The 19,524-nt window shown below is 34.9% G+C and overlaps 1 protein-coding gene across 4 annotated transcripts in view; it reads left to right on the forward strand.

Annotated features, from left to right (window-relative positions):
- Positions 1 to 19,524, forward strand: part of PCDH7 (protocadherin 7) — a 267,542-nt gene that overhangs the window by 116,523 nt on the left and 131,495 nt on the right. The window contains exon 2 of one of the 4 annotated variants that reach the window (XM_063157758.1): positions 8,235 to 8,343. The exons of 1 other annotated variant lie outside the window; for it this stretch is intronic. In XM_063157758.1, the coding sequence (XP_063013828.1) occupies positions 8,235 to 8,343 (109 nt within the window). Of the gene's footprint in view, positions 1 to 8,234; positions 8,452 to 19,524 lie in introns of all 4 variants that reach the window. 2 more of the 4 variants (XM_063157757.1, XM_063157756.1) reach the window with 2 other exon arrangements.

Raw genomic sequence — 19,524 nt, forward strand, 5'->3', positions numbered from 1 at the left:
TTCCTTTCTACACATTAAATTATTTAATCATATTCCCGATTGAAGAGAAGATGATGATGTTCGCAACCCAAACATTTGGGTGATTGAGCTGGTAAGATGGAAATTTGGGTTTTGTTTGATTTCAGCCAGTTAAAGACTTCAGTAAAACGGCATAGCAAAGATAAAGATTTCTCATGCTGAAAGACACAACACTCTGTGAACTAATATCCCTGGAGCAGTTTCAGGCAGCATATTATCTACTGAAAACCAAAGAAAACAAAACAAACTCCACCAGGAAAGAAAGGCTCCCCAAATATTTCAGCAAAAGATAATATCACAGAAAAGTCTGAGAGAACGGAAGCCAAGAATGTGGAAGTGTAAGCAGTGAATAGTACCAGATATTGGACTCTTAGCTAAAAGAAGGCTTTTATAGTGTTTTAATAATAGATTTGAGTCAAAGAAGTGTTCAGAAGATTTCAAGGGAAATTATTAGAAAGAGTAGAACATTGGAATCTAATGCATAGAGTTCAGAAAAAAATACTAGATACACTGAATTTCTGTTTAGTCTTCATGAAAGATATAGGAAAACCTTCTGTTTTAAGAAAATTAAAGGAGATATGATAAAAATCTTAATTCATGTTGTAATTGGTCTTGGATGCTACTTCATCCGTTTAATTTTGCAGCAGAATAATAGGAGTGCCATAATCAGTGTCATAGATGCTTTGTGTTTGTAATTTTCAAACAATGGGACACAGAAGTGATAACAAAAATACATTTTATGAGCAGTCAAAAGAGTATGCTAAAATTATTTTGACTGTCTCTGATGCAGATTCTCATTTATTCTTGGGTTTTTTATGCTCACATTTCAATAGCTAGCAAGAGCTCTTGTGATATGCTGAGAATATTGGCCTTCAAGCCTTCTAAGATTTTGGCTAAATTTTCTAAACAAGCTTGTGTGTTGTATTTTGATATAAAGATTCTCACACAGAAGAGTGTTGTATCTTTGAGAGTATCTTTGAGTAAGAGACGCTCTTCATATTATTGGTTCTTTGGCGATATTCACTGAAATTAAGGAATGCCTTTTATTTGTTTACTAAGAGACAAATATTATTGGGAATTTACTTAATGGATGTAGCTAGGTGAATAAAAATAATTTTGGCCTGCTCAGAAGTCCTTGTCGCGATTCAGAAAGGGAAGTTTGGATAACAGAAAACAAAATATGTTTGAGAAAAGCACTAAACTTAAAAAGAAAAAAAAAGTATGTTTTAATGTTAAAATATGACGTTCATAATGTAAAATGAATTATGAAATATTTTCCCTGAATAGCAGATCTTAACATGCAGCCTTGGGCTTAAACAAATAGATATTAGTGGATGCGGATTTCAACTATTTACAGAACAAAAAAAATGCACTTCTGGTTCATGACCAGAATACCACTACTGCAAGAAAAGTTAATAAAAGTGAAACCAAAATAAAGGAAAATAAGCTAATTACAGTTCATCACAGACAATGTCTGCTGTAGAGCTGTAATATCAAAATATTTTTTTATTTTATTTAAGTTCTGTTGAAGGTTACATTTGTCACTGCATTTGGCTAAATATTAAAAAAATTAAAAAGTCATTTTTCTTATCAGCATCTTTCTCCTCTTTTAGCCTGCTACTCTAATACTAATGTCAGGTGTTTCAGTCTTCCCATTGAAAAAATAATGCCTGTTTAATTTAATTTCCTGCCAATTTTATAGTAACTACAATGACAGAAGTTTAGAACAGTAGAAATATGTGATTTGAATAGGGAAAAGAGTTGTGTGGGTTGAAACTATTCATGCAGAATAGGAATCATTCATTAATATTTTGTTTGTCTTCCAACAAGCTTCCAGCAATTAAGAATGAATAGAAAGAAAAGGATAATGACATGTTGTATCAAAATTCAAGTGCTAAAGAAACACTTTGAATTTATGTGATCAGTTGATGCATCTCTTCTGCCTGTTTTTCAGATCTACCCTATACACACCTCAGAGTCACTGTATTAGTCTTACAATTTGCTTGACATTGATTGACTTTCTGAAGCTAACAGGAATTATAATATTATTTAGGCCTGACTTACCACCTTTGCTTTTAATGCTTGGTACAAACAGAAAATAACAGAAATTCCACTGAAACTTAAGAGAAACCTCCTTTACTGTTAGAGTTGAAAAACTGCAGAACATCTTGCTCAGAAAGGCCATGGAGTCTCCATTCTTGACGATCCTAAAAACCCAAGTGATCAGATCCCTAAGAAAAGTGCTCTAGCCAACTCTACTTTGAACAGAAGAGTTCGACTAGATAATCTCCAGCTAGCCCTTGGGCCACCTTAAACTCCTGGTAATACCCCAAAATATCATACATTGTTAAAGTGGAAAGTCATCTGATTTAAAAGTCAGGGAAAAATAAGAACCTTAATTCCTAATGTTCCAGGGTAATGTTTCGTGGGTAATGTCCATGCCAATGACGGATAAACTGGTAGAAATACGTGTAGAAATATAGCTTGCTTTGGCTTGCTATACTCAACATACTACTATATAGTTAGGCTAAACTTTTTATGCTCCTCTACATGTTAAGTTGCATTTACATTTGATTAAAATGTTTTCAGTCCTTATGGTTTTGCAATGTAGGCATTGTGACCACAGAAAGGCCTGGAAGCCCTACTGTTTTTGTCCAAGTGTTAAGTAGTTAAGATAGTTATACTTTAGTGTGCACACTCTGTACACAGAATAAGTTGTGAAGTAATTGGCTTAGAAATGGTTGATGGTTGCAAGTTTAGTTCTCTAAATAATTAAACGTAGAAAAGGTTTACTCTGCCACCCTACTACTACAGTGCAAATCCACCAACATTTTTGAACAATGTTTATAATGTTGATAGCAACTGGTATACAGAAACTATGAAAGAATATAATCCAAGTGCAGTGTGAAATATCAGGAATTACAATGCAAAACTTCAAACTTTGGGATATGAAGAAAAATATCTATCATAATGGTGAAAAAGTGCCACAATTAAGCCTTGTGGAGCTATATGGATATATTGCTTTTTACCAAGTCTAGCTAAACTCTGTCCCTAATGTCAACCTTCAAAACTAGGGTTCTTCATGTATTGAAAATATAATTTTAGTTTCCATCTTGGATAGGGATGAATTATTTAATTTGGGTTAAGATAAACTCTGAGCTCTAGCAACTTATTCTGTTGTACAGTTACTATAGATAGCAGGAAGTGTATGTTTTTGGCATTGCAGTGTTTTTTGTTCTATGGATTAGTGGAAAGGAAACTATCTCATTTAAGTAATACAGATGAAACAAGGAAGAAATAAAGATTTATCACTGAGGTATAATGCAAAGGCATATATTTTTGCTCCAGGATCCGATACAATTAGGAAGAACTCCATATGCTATTCTGAGAAAGGATGATATAAGTTTTCTGAGGGTGAAAATCATCAAACCTACAGTCTTCTTATTAAACTTACTGTCTTCTTACTAAACCTGAATATTGTAAGTCCCTACCAAAGGACTAATAAAGGTTTAATGTTGCTTTTTTGCTGGGATAGGCAAATTGAAATATGTGGACTTTGGGTAAAAGTTACTCAAGCATTTTGATTCACAGTGGTGGTAGACACAGTTGCCTTAATGTTGTGCATTGAAAATCAATAAAACTAAACATAACCCTGGTCCCCTCATAGGTTGGTGCCTTAATTTGCCAGCACTCAGATGACGCATTGCAGCTGACCTGAAGCTGCCCCCTAAACTCAATCAAACTAGAAGAAAACAAGTCCCTGAATAAGGCAGGGAAAGGCTGCATTCAAACCCAAGGGAAGACCTCAGCCAACCCTGTTCAAGCTCAGATCCAGACACACCGCTGGCCAGAGAGCTGGGTGGAGAGAGCTCCCATCCCATCAGCTACCTGAGCCCAGGAAATCCAAAACCCCTACGAAAAGGGCACCCAGATTAAACTCAGTGCTTTTTGCTGAGGCCTCAGTGCTGTGGAGGCCTGTGGGTCTGCTGGACTTCCTGGGGCTATGCCCTGGAAGAACATCCCATAGAACTTTAACCTCTCCCATGGACTCCTGTGGCATGCTGCCAACCCACTCCAGTGCCACTCCCCCTGTGGGCCCACTGGCTGTTCAGCTGCCTGTTAACAACCTATGGTCAAGGTTCTAGCAGTTTCTTTGTTCTTTGTACCCTTGTTGGTACCCTGTGTTATAAATTGGGTCGGTCTATTCACCCTTGTGTTTCCCTATTGGTCACTGTAACCCTTTTCCTGCTCACACCTTCAGGTGATTGATTGTTGCTGTTGCCTTCACCCTTGTTTACCAGTATATAGTCCTGGACCCTCTACCTCTCCCTTTGTCCCTGGACGCTTTCAGCACGTACATGAAATAAGCTGCCACTGTAAACCTATACAAAGACCCTTCCTGCTTCTGCCATCTTAGATGAGCAGCTGCTGCGTGTGAGTGTGGTGTTTGCTGCGTGCTTGGTGGAGTGCTCTCCTCTTGGGGATGCTTCAGGAAGGTTGCAGCAATCCACCATCTGCCCGTGCCGCAACGTCGTGTCAATGTGTCTGTCACCAACCCACGACTCCACAAAACACCTGGAAATTTATTGTGTCCATTAGTCTGAGAAATTACTGGTGTAATTTTATAAAAAGTAGAACAAAATTTAGTATATACTCTATCTTTTCTTGTTAAAGTGAAGCTTACTATCCTTATTTTTTTCATGGCAATAAATACATAAGAAGAAGAGCATTTTACCAATAACTTTTTGTAAACATTAATGTTGGTATTTATAATTTTTCACTCTTGTCTGTTTTACTAATATGCAGTTTTATGTGAAACCACAACTGTTTTACAGATATAAACGAAGATTAGAGTATATGATGAATCTTGGTTTTGGAGGGGTCTTATTGCATTGATAGAAACTACTGCATAAGTAGTACTTATTATGTATTAGTATTCTAGCATTCATAACTAAGTTCTTGGGGATTTAAACTCATTTAATGTAAATGCTCTTATTAGTAACAATCCAAGGACTGTTATGAGTTTCATGAACAGTATCATGTACATGCATATACAGGGTTTTTTCAGAGGCATTTTAGAGCACTCCCATACTGCTGTGTTTTTATCAAATTTATCTCTAAGATGTCCTAGTTTTTTGGGTGTAAAAATAAGGTGCCATAATTCATTTAGCCCAAATATTCCAAGGATATAAAAATTCAGTATCTTTTATAACTGATAGTTCTGCTCTGACAAATGTTTATCCAGATTATACTGTCCTAACTACATGGTAATTTGCATATCAGAGATGATGACTTGTGGGAAAGTCAACTGCAATACAGACATTTCATTTTTTTTTGTTCTTGAAATTCTTTATGTTAATCACATGGAGTGTTTCTAACTGTGCAAGTAACAGACATATATTATAATCCAAGTCTATTTCTTTTTGTTGGAAAAGGACAGGCCATGATGTTATTCCATGAGGCTGGATGCATTCAAAATTTGCAATACATTTGACTGAGTAGGTCTGGCTCTCAGAGGTAATGCAATAGAAAGGTCAGAATTCTGATGTTTATACTGAAAGTAGAAGTGTAATAAATCCTGCAAAATAACCATTAACATGCACATCATTCTGTCAGAAAGAATTTTATCGTCATTATGTCATTCTCATTGATATTCTGTGGAAAGGACTGAACTGGCTCTACTGAACTGAATACTCTGTGTGTTAGTTTTGGGTTAGATAATTCCTATTCAGTACAGCACTTAAGAGAAAAACAAGATTAACACCCATATCTGTTTAAAACCGATTATTAATAACTTAGTAAAAGTACATCATATTTCTTGTAGATTCAAGGATATGTAGTGATTTTCTTAGGGAATTTTCAGCCTCAGCTATAAAACAGTCAAACTTTGCATCTGTCACATCTCTTCCCTACATGCCAATTAGGTAAGGCATATAACTTTCAAAGAATATCTGAAAATGAACAGGATGCTCCTGAATCTTTTATAGCTTGTTCCAGAGCTTATTTTAGATAACTTTGCTATTACACTTGTGGTAGCCACAGATGTGATAAAAAGGTGTTCTCTTCTTGTGATCTAGTTGAGTCTGATTTCCAAGAAATCTATAAGAAATGGAACATAAAGTTCCAAATAGTTGATGGCTTTCTTTTCTTCTAGTTCCCATTTTCAGTTACATCACTGCTCTTGCAGGAACTGTAGATGATGCAAAGTCCTTCTGGTATTGAGGAATGCAGTCAGTGCAGGTAGCTTGGTGAGCAGCTGCAGGGGGAGCTATGGGTGTTGGGAGCCCCAGGCAAGAAGTCATGGACCTCTAACCCTTTGCATAATAAAGGAAATGGGGACCTGTGCCCATCCAGGTGACCAGACACTCAGAGACAGGGCAGAAGCTGAAGAGCCCAAGACTTCCATGTGCTTAGACTATGGAAGTATAAAGCCCAGGATTTTCTCTGTTCAGAGTCCCTCCTCAGAGGTACCAGCTCAAGCTGTTAATTTTTATATGGTTATTGCAGCAAGACTGAATTATTTCAAGGATTGAGACATCTGAGACTCTGCAATAGGAAATTTGGGGTCAAGCCAGTAAGGAAACATAGTATGACTGTGTGAGTTTGATGTGTGTAGATGCCAAAGGGCCTCTCTCCCAGCTCAGCTGATCCAAATGTGACTGCCAGAATTGTATGATATTCAGGAATAATCTATGGGATGTTCTAAGTGAATTCAAATCTCTGAGATTTCACAGTTTGTGTCATTGGCCCATAACTAAGTAACAATTGATGTATAGTTACAGATTACAGCATCTCATTGCATGAAGTTTTGATCCACCAAACAGTTATAGTAAAGTATTTCTGGTAACTATCACCTGTAAAACTTTTAATCTGCTCATGCCAGGAAGGTTTAGCATTATATTTGTTGTCCAGCCTGTCTACCATCAGCTCTAACTACCTTGGTATCTTCAAAGTTTTGTACCTTCAAAAGAATTTTGTACCCTCAAAATGAAATTACCTCCTCCTACCCCTCTACTTGTAAAGCTGATGTGGACTTCTGTCCTTCAGGGCTTGTGTGAGTGGTTGCAGCTGCTGTTTTCTCCCTTCTGGCCTGAATATATATTTCCATCCTATAATGACTACAGTTGCCAGTGGGAGTGATGTATGCCTATGTCTCAATCTAGCATAGGGATTGAAACACATCTGAATCCAAAGGACAGCACTATCAGACACCCCATTTTAAACACTGGTAAATGTGTGTGTTGTCTTGTAAAAATAATCTATTGGTGGTTTTTTCAGAAGGTGCTTTCTAGTATAACAAACATTGTTCTGCAGTTCTCTAAATGTATCATTATTTTAAATGTATCATTGCTGCTTGAGTGTAGTTTAAATCCTAAGAGAATCCTCTAACTTCTCACTGAAAATCCTGCATGTCCTCAGCATCCTCTGAAATGTGAAGGATTGACTCTTCCATTTCCTGGGATTCTCATTGGTGCCAGGGTTCAGCATGTAGGCTTCCAGAGCAACAGCAATATCTGTCATTTTGAATGAATACAAATCTCTAACAATCCATGTTTGTACAGTCCCAGTGGAAGCGTGTTGTGTCAGCTGTGCTTACGGTACTTTAAAGGCTTTATTAAGTCAGCTGGCAACACACCCTGTCTCCAGGCACTGGCTTTTATGGCAAAGGACCTAAGAGACTTTTTTTGTCCCTTTCCTTTTTTATTCTTCCTTTTTTCCCCTCTCCTTTCCCATGTTAACAGGTAGGGATTTTATAGAAATCTTATGGGTGTGTTGTTATGTTCATAATACCCACAGTACAGTTCACAGATGAGCACTTTTACCCAGCCATACAACCTCACACATACACGTGCACACACTGTCAAGTACCTTTATGCAGTCTGATATTAATTCTCATCAACTTAGTACTACTGATTGATAGAGAACTGTACAAAATTTATAAATAATTATAACCAGCTCTCTTAGCCCATGTAGCCATTTGAAAGGAGGCTATGATAAACTGTCTGAAGGTTCTGACCACGTATTATAGTAAAATTCCATGCATACTCTGTCCAGCGGCCTTTTATGTAAGAACTGCACTTTCTGTTTGCTTTAAAATAGACAAAAATTGCTTGATTGGTAAATGTTAAAATATTAGCTTGCTTAAGTCATGTTTTGAGAATCAGTTGTCCGAAGAGTGAACTTTGCAGTGACATTCAGACTCTTTTCTCTTGCAGCCGTTTCGTAGAGTGACGTTTTCTGTTGTGAGTCAGCCTCAGGACCCGCATCAAGGGTCATTGCAGAGTTGCTATGACAGCGGTCTGGAGGAGTCAGAAACACCAAGCAGTAAGAGTTCATCAGGGCCGAGACTGGGTGCCCTTCCACTCCCAGAGGACAACTACGAAAGGACTACGCCGGATGGCAGTGTTGGTGAGGCAGAGCATATGGAAAATGGTAGGGGCAAACACAACATTCACACACGTAATCTCACTAGCAAGTGATACTAAGTAGACTTTGGAAAGGTCAGTCCGAAAACGTAAATAAACACATTAAATAATTAATATTGAAATAATTTGATTTTAAAGTTTGTTAAAATGCAGGTATACAAAATAATGGAACACAACACCACTAATTAAAACAGGGGTTTTTTTACATTACTTAAAATCTATACTGCAGAAACAGTTAAAACACTGAAAAAAATATCAGTAGAGGTCTGGGGAAATGGTAATTGAATAAAATGATATACGTTTCATTTTAGATAAAAGACCATAAAAGACATATATATCCTCATCTCCTTCCATTTTTGACTCAAAACCTACTTAGAAAATTTCACAGAATGTGATATATACAGCATTAGGAAAAGAAAATAGTATTTTAAAACCCCACTCTAGAGAATTCTCTTTTCCCCAAAAATGTTGTATAGACAGTTTTCAAAATAAAACACAATGTCAGGTCCATTCTTCATTATTCAGAATAGAAGAATATTACTTTTCTTTTCTTCACATTTTATTTTGGACAACATTTTACAACATTTCATTTAAATTCAGGGCCCATTTAAGTAGAAGGGGAAAATATTAAATAATTATTTATTCCATAGTAATTCTCCGACTATTAAATACCAAAAATAAAGTTAATATAAGTCTCAGGTTGGATTGTTTTTTCTTTCTATCTAAAACTATTCAGGATTAAAAAGCCAAAAAGTCTTATTGATTTTGAAATGTATTTTATAAAACAGGAATATTTCACTGTTCTCCACTTTTTGGCCTTGATCTAAAGTTTTATGAAGTCAGAGACTGACTTCATTGTATTTTCATTGGCCCATAAACAACAAAATAAATTAATGCATGTCAAACATTTCTTTGATAACCAAAGAAATAACGGATTTTCTAATTTAATTGTAAAAGGTGGGTACATGCAAGAAGGGTGGTGTATTTTTTTGTTATAGAATGAATTAATTAGTTTGGCTAAGTGCATGTTAGTTTTTCAGAGATTGCAATACTGAATAATTGTTCTTGGGGTTTTGTCTTATCTGAGATAGACACGTCAACCCATTAAAACTATGTTATTTTTTATGGTAAGATACTTCCAAATCTAGTGTGTATTGCTGAATAATGGCTACAGCAGTCTACATATGCTTGAACTGTATACCCCAATAGAAAAAAAGTTAATTGACTAAAAAGGAAGACAGTATTAGCCATCTAAAGTTATATTAGGTTATGTATGTTTATACATTTGCATTTATATATTTTCCTTGGTTGTTTATATGAATATGTTTGATTACATTTCATTTTTCCTGGGATGTGGTAAGGGGAAAAAGTGATAATGGTATTCCTGGAAAAAATGTCAGAAAAAAAGCTTGTAGAGTTTGTACCTAAATTGGGCTGATTATTTTATTGTCTGTTTTGTAGTGAGATTTTGTGGTTAGGATGATTAGTTAAACAACTTGTCAATTCCCTTGGAAATCCAGCAATGCAGAGAATTTGTAGAGTGAAATTCTGAATTCAGAAAGTATTTTAACATAGGATATGCATGATCCATGCTGGAGAAACTGTAGAATCAAAAATTAATATAATTCTTAATGTATTTGGTAGACAATGAAAAAGAAAATCACACTAACTGAAGTGCAACTGAAAAAAAAAATTGCTTGAGCAATGTCATAAGTTAAAGCAAAATAATTTTTCATAATGATGCAAAAACTGGAATTGCATTCTGATAACTAAAATATTTTACATACTTCTTTTTTTGAAAATAGTTTATTTTATATTTGATAGGATAAATTTCTTGGACTTGGTTTTGAAAATAATATTCCAAAATTAATAGATAGAAACATAGAGGTAGATAAATACATTAGTTCATGCTGAATGAACAAAAATCTCCAGTAAAAAAAATTTGCATGGTAATACATGCATAGAATCAGGATTTCCTCCTTCTTTATAAAACCTTGAACAAGACCTTTAAAAGCTGGGTGATATCGTGGTGAAAATTACACTGTACAGATTTCTGGATTTTGCTGTCACATTTTAAAGACAAGATTTCAACAGTGGCATGTCATCTACCTCCAGAAATTCATATTAACAATAATCTATAAATAATGATGGAACAGGATGGAATGTACTTTTTTTCCTTCATACATTTATTACCTGATATTTGAGTGAGATTTTTCTGTCATATGATTATTAAGTCCACTCGCATTTTAACAATTGAATTGTTCAAATTCTGATAATGTAGTCTTCAATATTAATGGATCATTCTGACAGAAATAGAATTGAAAATGAAGTCTGTCAAGCGTTCATTTGTCACATTTAATTGGAATCTAGGTAATCTGCAGTGTTTGGCTAGGTTAGGTTTTAATCAGGATTTATACTGGATTTTTATGAAGATTTTTCATCGAAACAGCATTTTGGAAATGATCTTGGTTATTAATTTTTACTTCAAATATTTACCATTTAATTTCAGTTGGTGTGAAACAATGCAGTTATAACTAATTGCGTTGGATTTCCTTTCATTTCAGAATTTGAAATAATAATCTTCAGCACAGTACATGAAACCTTCCAATGTTTCCTCCTTTTTTTTTTTTTTCAAGCCTAGATGACTAAGGAAAACAAGTAATCTTTATAGCTATTGCAAATTTAAAAGGTTCAGCTCACAGGCAGAGTATATAAGAAATTCAACTTTCTGTTTGCTGTTAAGAGTTCCTTTACATTTTCTTAGTTGAGAATAAAACGCTGCAAAAGTGGAAAAATTGGATAAGGGGGTTGATTTTCTTAGAATATGGTGAACATTGCCCACCAGCCTACATGACTGTCAGATGTAGATTGAAGTTTTATTCTGCTGATTAGCTGTGGTGTCAGATGTGGGAGAAAAAAAAAAAAAAAGAAAGAAAAAAAATGCTGGCAGATTGACTGTGAAAATTCAGTATGCAAAGATCTTGTTAATTAGTAAAATCTGCAGAACCAAAAGTAACTTCTGAGTTAATTTATCCCCTGCCCTTGGAGCTTTCCTTGCAAAGAAATTCTGCTTGTATGTGCAGCCTTTTCTGATTTTGCTGTTAGAATGGTACTGTCTTAATGTAAATTGCACAATAATTTTCTGAAGAACATTTCCATTACATTCATATTTGTATATCAAGGGCAAACACATTATCATGGTAAATTAGTTTCCTGGTCTTTTGTCATAGCTTTCTAGTTCTGACCATGCCTAATACATCTCAGAAGAAAATTTTGAAAAAACTCTGAGTCAGAAACTTCCAGAATTACTTCTCCTCCTGACCCCAACAGTTAATAGTCAGCATGTGATTTTCTAAATAATAATAATAATAACAGTACTAAAACCCCACTAATTTGCCACAAGACAAGTTACTGGCCTGAAGAATTTCAACAGTGAAATCCTCTGAAGGCTAACAAAAATGTTTGGGGTTTGGTTTTATTAAATTCTTATTTAACTATTTAGTGTCTATTCCTTTTCATTACGAAGAAGAGCATGGAAGCATTCTATTTTAGTTTTCAAATACTATGGATTGTTATGTTTCCTTATAGTTTACCTTTCCTCTGAATTATAAAGCTTCCTAGGTTATAAATATTCTTCTAGCAAAGGTAGGGATAGCTGAAGATGTATTCTCAAAATCTGAAGAATGGACAAGACATCTTTTTCATACTAGTTTCTGTGTTATTAATTACAGATATGATCTTTAAATGGAGCTTCCATTGTTCTGTTTCATTTCTCTTCACCTGGTTCTATAAGGTCTCTCTCATGATTCTTGCAACTCTCAGAAATATTTCATTATATTCCTTCTCCCTACCCCCTGATTTCTGCATACCTACAGTTTATTTATGCATGTAGCAGCCTAATCAGTTTTATTTTTTTTTTTTTTGTTTAATTTAGCTAGAGGACCTACATTGGTGAAACTGCAGCACTGCAGGTTATGGCTTGTATGATCTTCCCTGGAGATTTGTTTCCATGCAGTCCTAATTAAACTGTGTGCCACACCTGAGATACCTGCCTTAAAGCCAGCTCAGGTACTTCTACATGAACATGTCTTTGATCTGCAGCACAGAATGCTGGGTTAGCCCATGTTTCAATATCAAATAGGGCTGGAGAGGAGCAGTTGTCTCTGTGAAAGAAGGAAAATAAAGGAATGGTTCACAGATTCCATTTTTGCAGGGGGAAATGGAGTAAAGAAAGATTAAGTGACATGTCTGAAGTCACAGATAAAGTAAGGAGAAGAGCTTAAAAAGGAGCTCAGAATTTTTGTGATTCAGTTACTTGACTCCCACAAAGAAATCAGTAGATAAATTACTCTCTGACTGACACATGAAATAAAAGCCAGGGAAGAGAAGTGCATTACCTTGGTTCACATAGTCTGATAATATGCTCTGTTTTCAATTACAATTTCAGATTTAGACTGCAAGAGTCAAAGTTCCACCATCAGTACAAAGAAGGGGTTCATAACTTACAGAAGGATGAAAATGTGAAGTGAATTTTGACAATTAATACGTATAATTAATTTCATCTATAAGAGCATTCTCTCACTTTTGCTTGTGAAATAGATTCTTAATCTGTTTTCTGGACCAAAGTGTGAGGAAAATAATACATTAATTTAGAGAACTCATGTTTACAGAATCTATTTTTCCTTTACCTTTTTGTTGTGCAAATAACACAGCTTAATGTTCTTGAAGACTTAACTGTCCTTATTGTATAATGGCAAACAGACACTCATTGACTTATTTCAGAGAATGACTGCATTTTTGCAGTTCCCATTATTTTCAAATGTTCTTTCCTCTTGAATTCAGGTCCTAAAATTGCATGAGAATAATTTTGTTTTAAAATTGTGTCCTGAAAGAGTTGATGTGAGTCCATCTGAGAGGCAGTAAAGGTTTTCAATGTAATGATTACACAGTAACAGTTCCTTTTTTGTTTGGTTCGTTTCTTTTTATTCTGTCATGGCTGCTGTCTCTACTTTTTCTTAAATATCACTCTGCATGCATGAACCCAAAATACAAGAAAGTGCTGCAAAATTATTATATAATACAAATACATAAGAATTCTTACCCTTGTTTCTGATGAATCTTAACCTATAATTAGGCATATGATGAATTTTGGATTCTGTAACACTAGCAACATACATGGGTAATGTTTTGGAACATATACATATTCAGTGATGAATGATATCTTGAACCAGTTTTTTTTGAGAATACAGCATTCTGATAAGATCTGTGAAAAGACATTTTATAAGAGGAAAAAAAAAGCCTGGCTTGTAAGACAGAAGACAAACTGTGCTGGAATCCCTGATACAGTAGTGCAGTCTTATGTAAGGCAAGGAACATGTCTGGGAAGAATATTGACTGCTTTTCTCCTTGATTTTTTACCATTTCTAATCTTTTACTGTGTTCCTTTAGGTCACCTTACCCCGTATGTCTGCGAATTTTTTCAACAGAGCAACAACGTTGATAATCTATATGCACAATAATACTTTACTTTCAAAACTATATTGTGCCTGTACTTTAGGTACTTGTATTTTCAAGTGTTATGCATATATACTTCTAATAGAAATGAGGGAAATATACTTTTTGTCAAATTCCTAATGCTGATATATATTTTTATATAATAACTATTCTATATTTACGATGTACTTCAAATCCACTGTGCAAAGTAAAGCCCCAAATATAATGAGAAATAGCTCTCATTGAAGACAACAAATAGCATTTTTTTATACCTTGTCTATTTTCCTTGAGTGTCCAAACAAATATCAGCAACTTCTCCGTTCTGTTCATGAAGAGTACCTGAGTTTGCTGTGAATGTTTTCTGCTTGATCAGGATTTTAACTGCTCAGAGAACATATGCTTGGATCTGCTGGAATCAAAGAAAGAATGCATATTTCTGTATTGGAAATCCACCCCCACACATTGGTAGCAAAACAAATTATTCAGCACTTTTCTGATTTTCTGAATAGAATTGCATGTCTCTTCCTATTCTCTCTCGCTTTCCCATTGTATTTGTTCTAGCTCCTTTTGTGCTGCAGAGTGAATAGCATATGCCTCTTTTCTGAAAAATCATCTTGTAGGATTTCTTCCTCCACTCCCGATTTCAGCATCCTGCTCTTAAAAAGAAAATACACAGAGTAATAACTGTTCACACCACTTTTAAAAATAGCCTATTGATACCAGATAACTTAAAATGCCATGTACTAAAACTTTGATTTCTTTTACTACCCTTTAAAAAAGGAACTCCATGTTTACATTCCATCAGTTTTTAACCAATAATTTAATGTGGAGGAAGACTTGGGATTTTTAAAAAAACACACCTGCAGTTATATCAGTTAGGATGCAGCAGGGAGGGAAGGGTTTGTGTTTGCCTGTGGGTGTGCACACTTGTACACATCTCAGTGAGTCAGTTCTCACTGCAAATACTCATGAGATCTAGACAGTTGCAGTTATATAACCTGCCTCATCTATGAATTTCAAATCAATTCACTGAGGTGGATATGAACATACCAAACTGACAAGTGGAGAACTAAATGATCAGAAAGTAAAGCAGTATGCCCACTGTCATGCTGTGAATTGATCCAGACATTGTGCACCCCTCAAAAAGTAATAATTTGAACATGAACTTCCAGTCTGATGAAGGTTTTGCAACTGACTTAGTGAAGTTAGGCTTTTGTCCAAGTCTTCCGTGCCAGCTGCCAGCTCAGGCAGCCTCCCACTGATGCAGATTGCAGAACTCCCTTTGATACTGTCGCAGTCCTCAATGTAGATGGAAGGCAAAATGCATTCCAAAATTTAGACTCAAGGAAGAACAGACATCTGGTTTATGAATGGAATATTTAGCAACCTTTGCATCCAAGGCAGGCTCTTTCCTGAAAAAAATCTAATGGAAAGATTCAACGGAAGTTTATTTTTCCTCTGTTCCAATGAGTCCTTTCAACATACTGTGTTTCCCAGTTGGCTTTATTTAATCATAGATTCTTTCATTTTCTGGACAACATTAGGTCTTTCTACCCCTTCAAATCTTCAAGTATAATGAAGATCCAAAGCATAGGGGTATTTAATCTTAATTTCAGTGACAAATACTTTTTCCTTTATTTGTGGGAGATCTAGGTAATGTATAGGGTCAGACCAAAGATCATCTGGTGGCCAAAATAAGGTGCTCAGGAAAAATTATAGCAGGACAAATAAACTGATTTATTTTCCAAGTAGTCTTCTATACATCAACAGTTGGGAATTCTGATTCCCTGAGCCACATAATGTGCATTTAGTAATCTTTATGGATTTACATATTCAAATTTGTCCAGTTTCCATTGCATGCAACTATTAATATCTCTTTTTCCCAGTTAGGGTTTTGAAGGTGATTGTGTGTGCCATTTTTCTTGGATTGGACAGAGGGAAAATAAACTTCCTAGTCTGCAAAGGAACAGTACATAGGAATTTTTTAAGGAGAATATATTTCTTTGTAGCCATACTAAAATTTGCTGTTGTATAAGTCCTGTATTCAGTTATTATTTCAAAAGGTTTAAACCCTAAAACTTAAAGGGAAGTGTATCTCTTATGAATTTTAGCAAATATAAATGTAAGTTTAGTATGCCAAAATCTACACAAAGGTATTTAAAGGAATTAGAATCTTCCATATGATGTGTCATCTGTAGTTCTGAAAATTCTGTTGTATATTTATATTTATAATTTATAACTGATTTTCAGAGAAATTGAACAATTTCTATGATGACAAGAGGATTTAAGTGCAAGCATAATGTGAATTCAGACATTTAAGTATTTCTGAATATTACTATGGTATTGCCTATATTGCCTTTTTTGCCTCAACAGCAACACAGCATTCAGTGTGAATGCCAACTCAAATGTCTTGAATAAGTAAAAAAAAATCATGGCATATGCTAGAACAAGGCATACATTGGAATTTTAAAGAAATTGCTCAATTTATTAGTACAGTAATTTAGTATGGAAAGCTTCTTGACTTTTTTTGAGTAAGGAGCAACAATAACAACAAAACCTCCACTATCAAAAAACCAGAGGTTTTGTGCTCCAACAAGATTATTGTGCACAGATTTATTTCTTACATAACAAATGCAAAAGTCAGCAATTATTATGTAAGAAAATGTATGTTAGTAATCAGTATTTTATAAGATGCTTTTTTGTTGGTTTTTTTTTCTGCAGACTAGATTAATATATTCTATTAATATTAATTGCAATTCTTTTATTGTAGATAAATTGCCATTCATTTAAAAGAAGCTGTCCATTCTTATGCATCTTTTAAGAAAGGACAAAGCATCTCTCACTAAATAAATAAAAAAAAAGATTGTTTTGATGGATTATTTAAATCTGCATTTTTTTTCTAACATGTGGACATAAAAGTAAACTTCTTTTTGGATAATAGAAAAAAGTAAAGGCAGTGAAGGAAGAACACTATTGATAATTTATATTGATTATTGTGTACTTTCTTGCTATCAAGTGTGCCCATACAATCTTCCCCAACTTGCTTGCTTTAACCTGTTTATTAGCTATATCTAAGAAACAAATCAGCCCTGAAAATCCCTGCTGGGACACTTGTTCTTTTCCTAAGCAATCTGCATTATTTCATCACAAAGGGAAGAAAAATCAAAGTGCATCATATCTAAAATTGCATACAAACAAGACTCTCTTCCACCAAAGTGTTAGTTTTCTCCCTGTATGGTTTTATGGCAGATTTATTTTCTTGATCCAAGGATTTTTCTGTCTTTTTCTGAAATTGCAATAGTGCTATAAAGAGCAGTGCTGTCTATAGAGAGGATTCTGGGAAAAGGTTTTTCAAACTAAATCTCATTAATTCAAAATGTGTGTGATATTTGTGCCCTGCTGTCCTACTGTCTTTAAAGTATTTCAGGTGCACAGCCAGTGGTTTTCTTATCTAATTGTCCTGCTCAAATTAATTCACATTTTCTTTAAAGAGAAGAATCTGTCTTTTTTGGGGCAGGGCGATGAATTTCACATCAGCATGAGATATTAAAGTAACACTATCAGTGGAATATGACATTGCAAATTTCATTATGAAAAGAAAGCAAAGAGAGTTGTAATTTTACCTTTTCCTCTTGTTAGTCAATAACAGGAACTTCTCTGAGTGGAGAATAGAAACCTATTATTTTTTAAACAAAGTATTTGAGAGATAAACTTATCTATGCCTGGTATGTTATTTTATTAATATCTCTCAATGTTTTATTCTATTAACAGTGGCCATCATTCCCTGCTATTGAATATAAAAATTTATGCCAACATTCTTTTCATATTCTGATATGTATTGCAATAATAACATGGGGATTATTTTAATATATCAGTAGAATTGACAGCTCTGGATATGTGCTTGTTCTAGCTATCTCCTACAGAGACATTATTCAAGTGTGTGAGAGAGTAATAAAATAGCTAACTTTGTTTTCTAGGTTTTGGTGGTTTCTAGGGCTAAGGGGGTTACATGGACAAAAGAGGAGCAACCATGAGCAACATTATCATGTATGCTGATTTTTAAAATATAAGAAATCTAAGTATTTTAGTTGTGTTTGAAGATATCTCATTCAATTACTCAAAACATGATTAATATATTGTATTTATGCAGTTTCATTATTCAGTTAAATTATTTTTGGTTAAAAGGTAGTTAAAATGAGATCTGCTTAGTTACATGTACAGGAAATTTTTATTCTTATTGAAAGCTTGTAACTTATTGTAGCTTCACCATCATCTTTCAGCATGATGAAAGCAATTTTGTAATGACATATAAAGCCTGTAAGAAAAGATTTAAGCACTCCTGGAGAACTAAAGAAATGGTGACTGCTCTATTTGACAATATGCAAGGAACGTGCACAGTATGAGTCAAGAGTCATGGAATCTGCCTGGATGACTCACATCCTTCCTGCAGCCCTCTTTCCAACGTGGTGTTGCACAGAAGGGCAGAGAAGAGGCAGACGAGAGAAGCAGCATGGGCTTTGGTTCTGCTCTTAGCATGCTCCAGATAGCCCTCTCATATTCCAGCAATTAAGATTGGCCTGAGAAAATCTGTAAGAAAAACAGGATTTAGTAATTTTGACACTATATTATCTTTTACTTTTCTTGGAAGAAATTCTAAAATGATATATTCTGCCATAGTTCTCTACTTGGATGACACCAAGCATGAAGGGTAAAGGGTGATAGGAAAAAACGAATTTAAGTTGCACCAAAATTTCTTTAGGTCTTTTTATTTAATATGAGGAGCTCAACAGCAGCATGCAAGGGGCAACAATAGAATTGACTTTTCCCACTCATTGTTTCCTCCTATACTAGAAATGGTCATACCTGCAGAATTAAACTTTGGGAAATAACAGTGGCATAAGAAGCTGGCTCACAGAGAATGGTGAAATAAAATAGTTGTGAGAGTCAAAGAGAGAGTCAAATACATCCTAGATTTTATAAGTGACAGTACAGAGGACAGGCTCCATACTGCCACAGTGCACTGTTTCTAACAAGGGATGTTGCTTAGAGGCATAGCTCACTTGCCAGGAGCATAGATATGGAAACTTGAGACACAGTCAGATCTAATCTCACAAATAGTAATGGGAAAATGCAGAAAAACCCAAGATGCCCCCGAAGGTTTAGATAAGTGAATATTTTTCTTTTGCTTTTCTCTTCAAAAGGAAACAATTGCCTTTAGCTTTGAGCAGGTAGAGTCCCACATGCTGTTGTTCATGCTATGAATTTTAAGGGGAAAAACTTTCCCAAAACATAAAGAAAAGAGTTATCCTGAAGTTTCTTGATAAATGTTATCAAGCATGTTATGTTAATTGAGGAACTTAGGAAACTTCTAAAACTAAATATTCTCTCTACCACCTCTCCTCTCTGCCTAGTTCTGTTGTGTTTTCTGCCACATGTAACAGACATTTAGAAGCTTCTTTTTCAGAAAGGCCTAAGCAAACAAACTGTACCGGCAAGACAAATTTGTTTATTACTGCGAAGATAAATAGTAAAAGAATTGAATCAAGTTCAGTTCAGTAGCAATAGAAAGTCACAAGCCGGCACTTCC

This window comes from Melospiza melodia, chromosome 5 (genome assembly GCF_035770615.1).
Source record: "Melospiza melodia melodia isolate bMelMel2 chromosome 5, bMelMel2.pri, whole genome shotgun sequence".
Taxonomy (NCBI): domain Eukaryota; kingdom Metazoa; phylum Chordata; class Aves; order Passeriformes; family Passerellidae; genus Melospiza; species Melospiza melodia.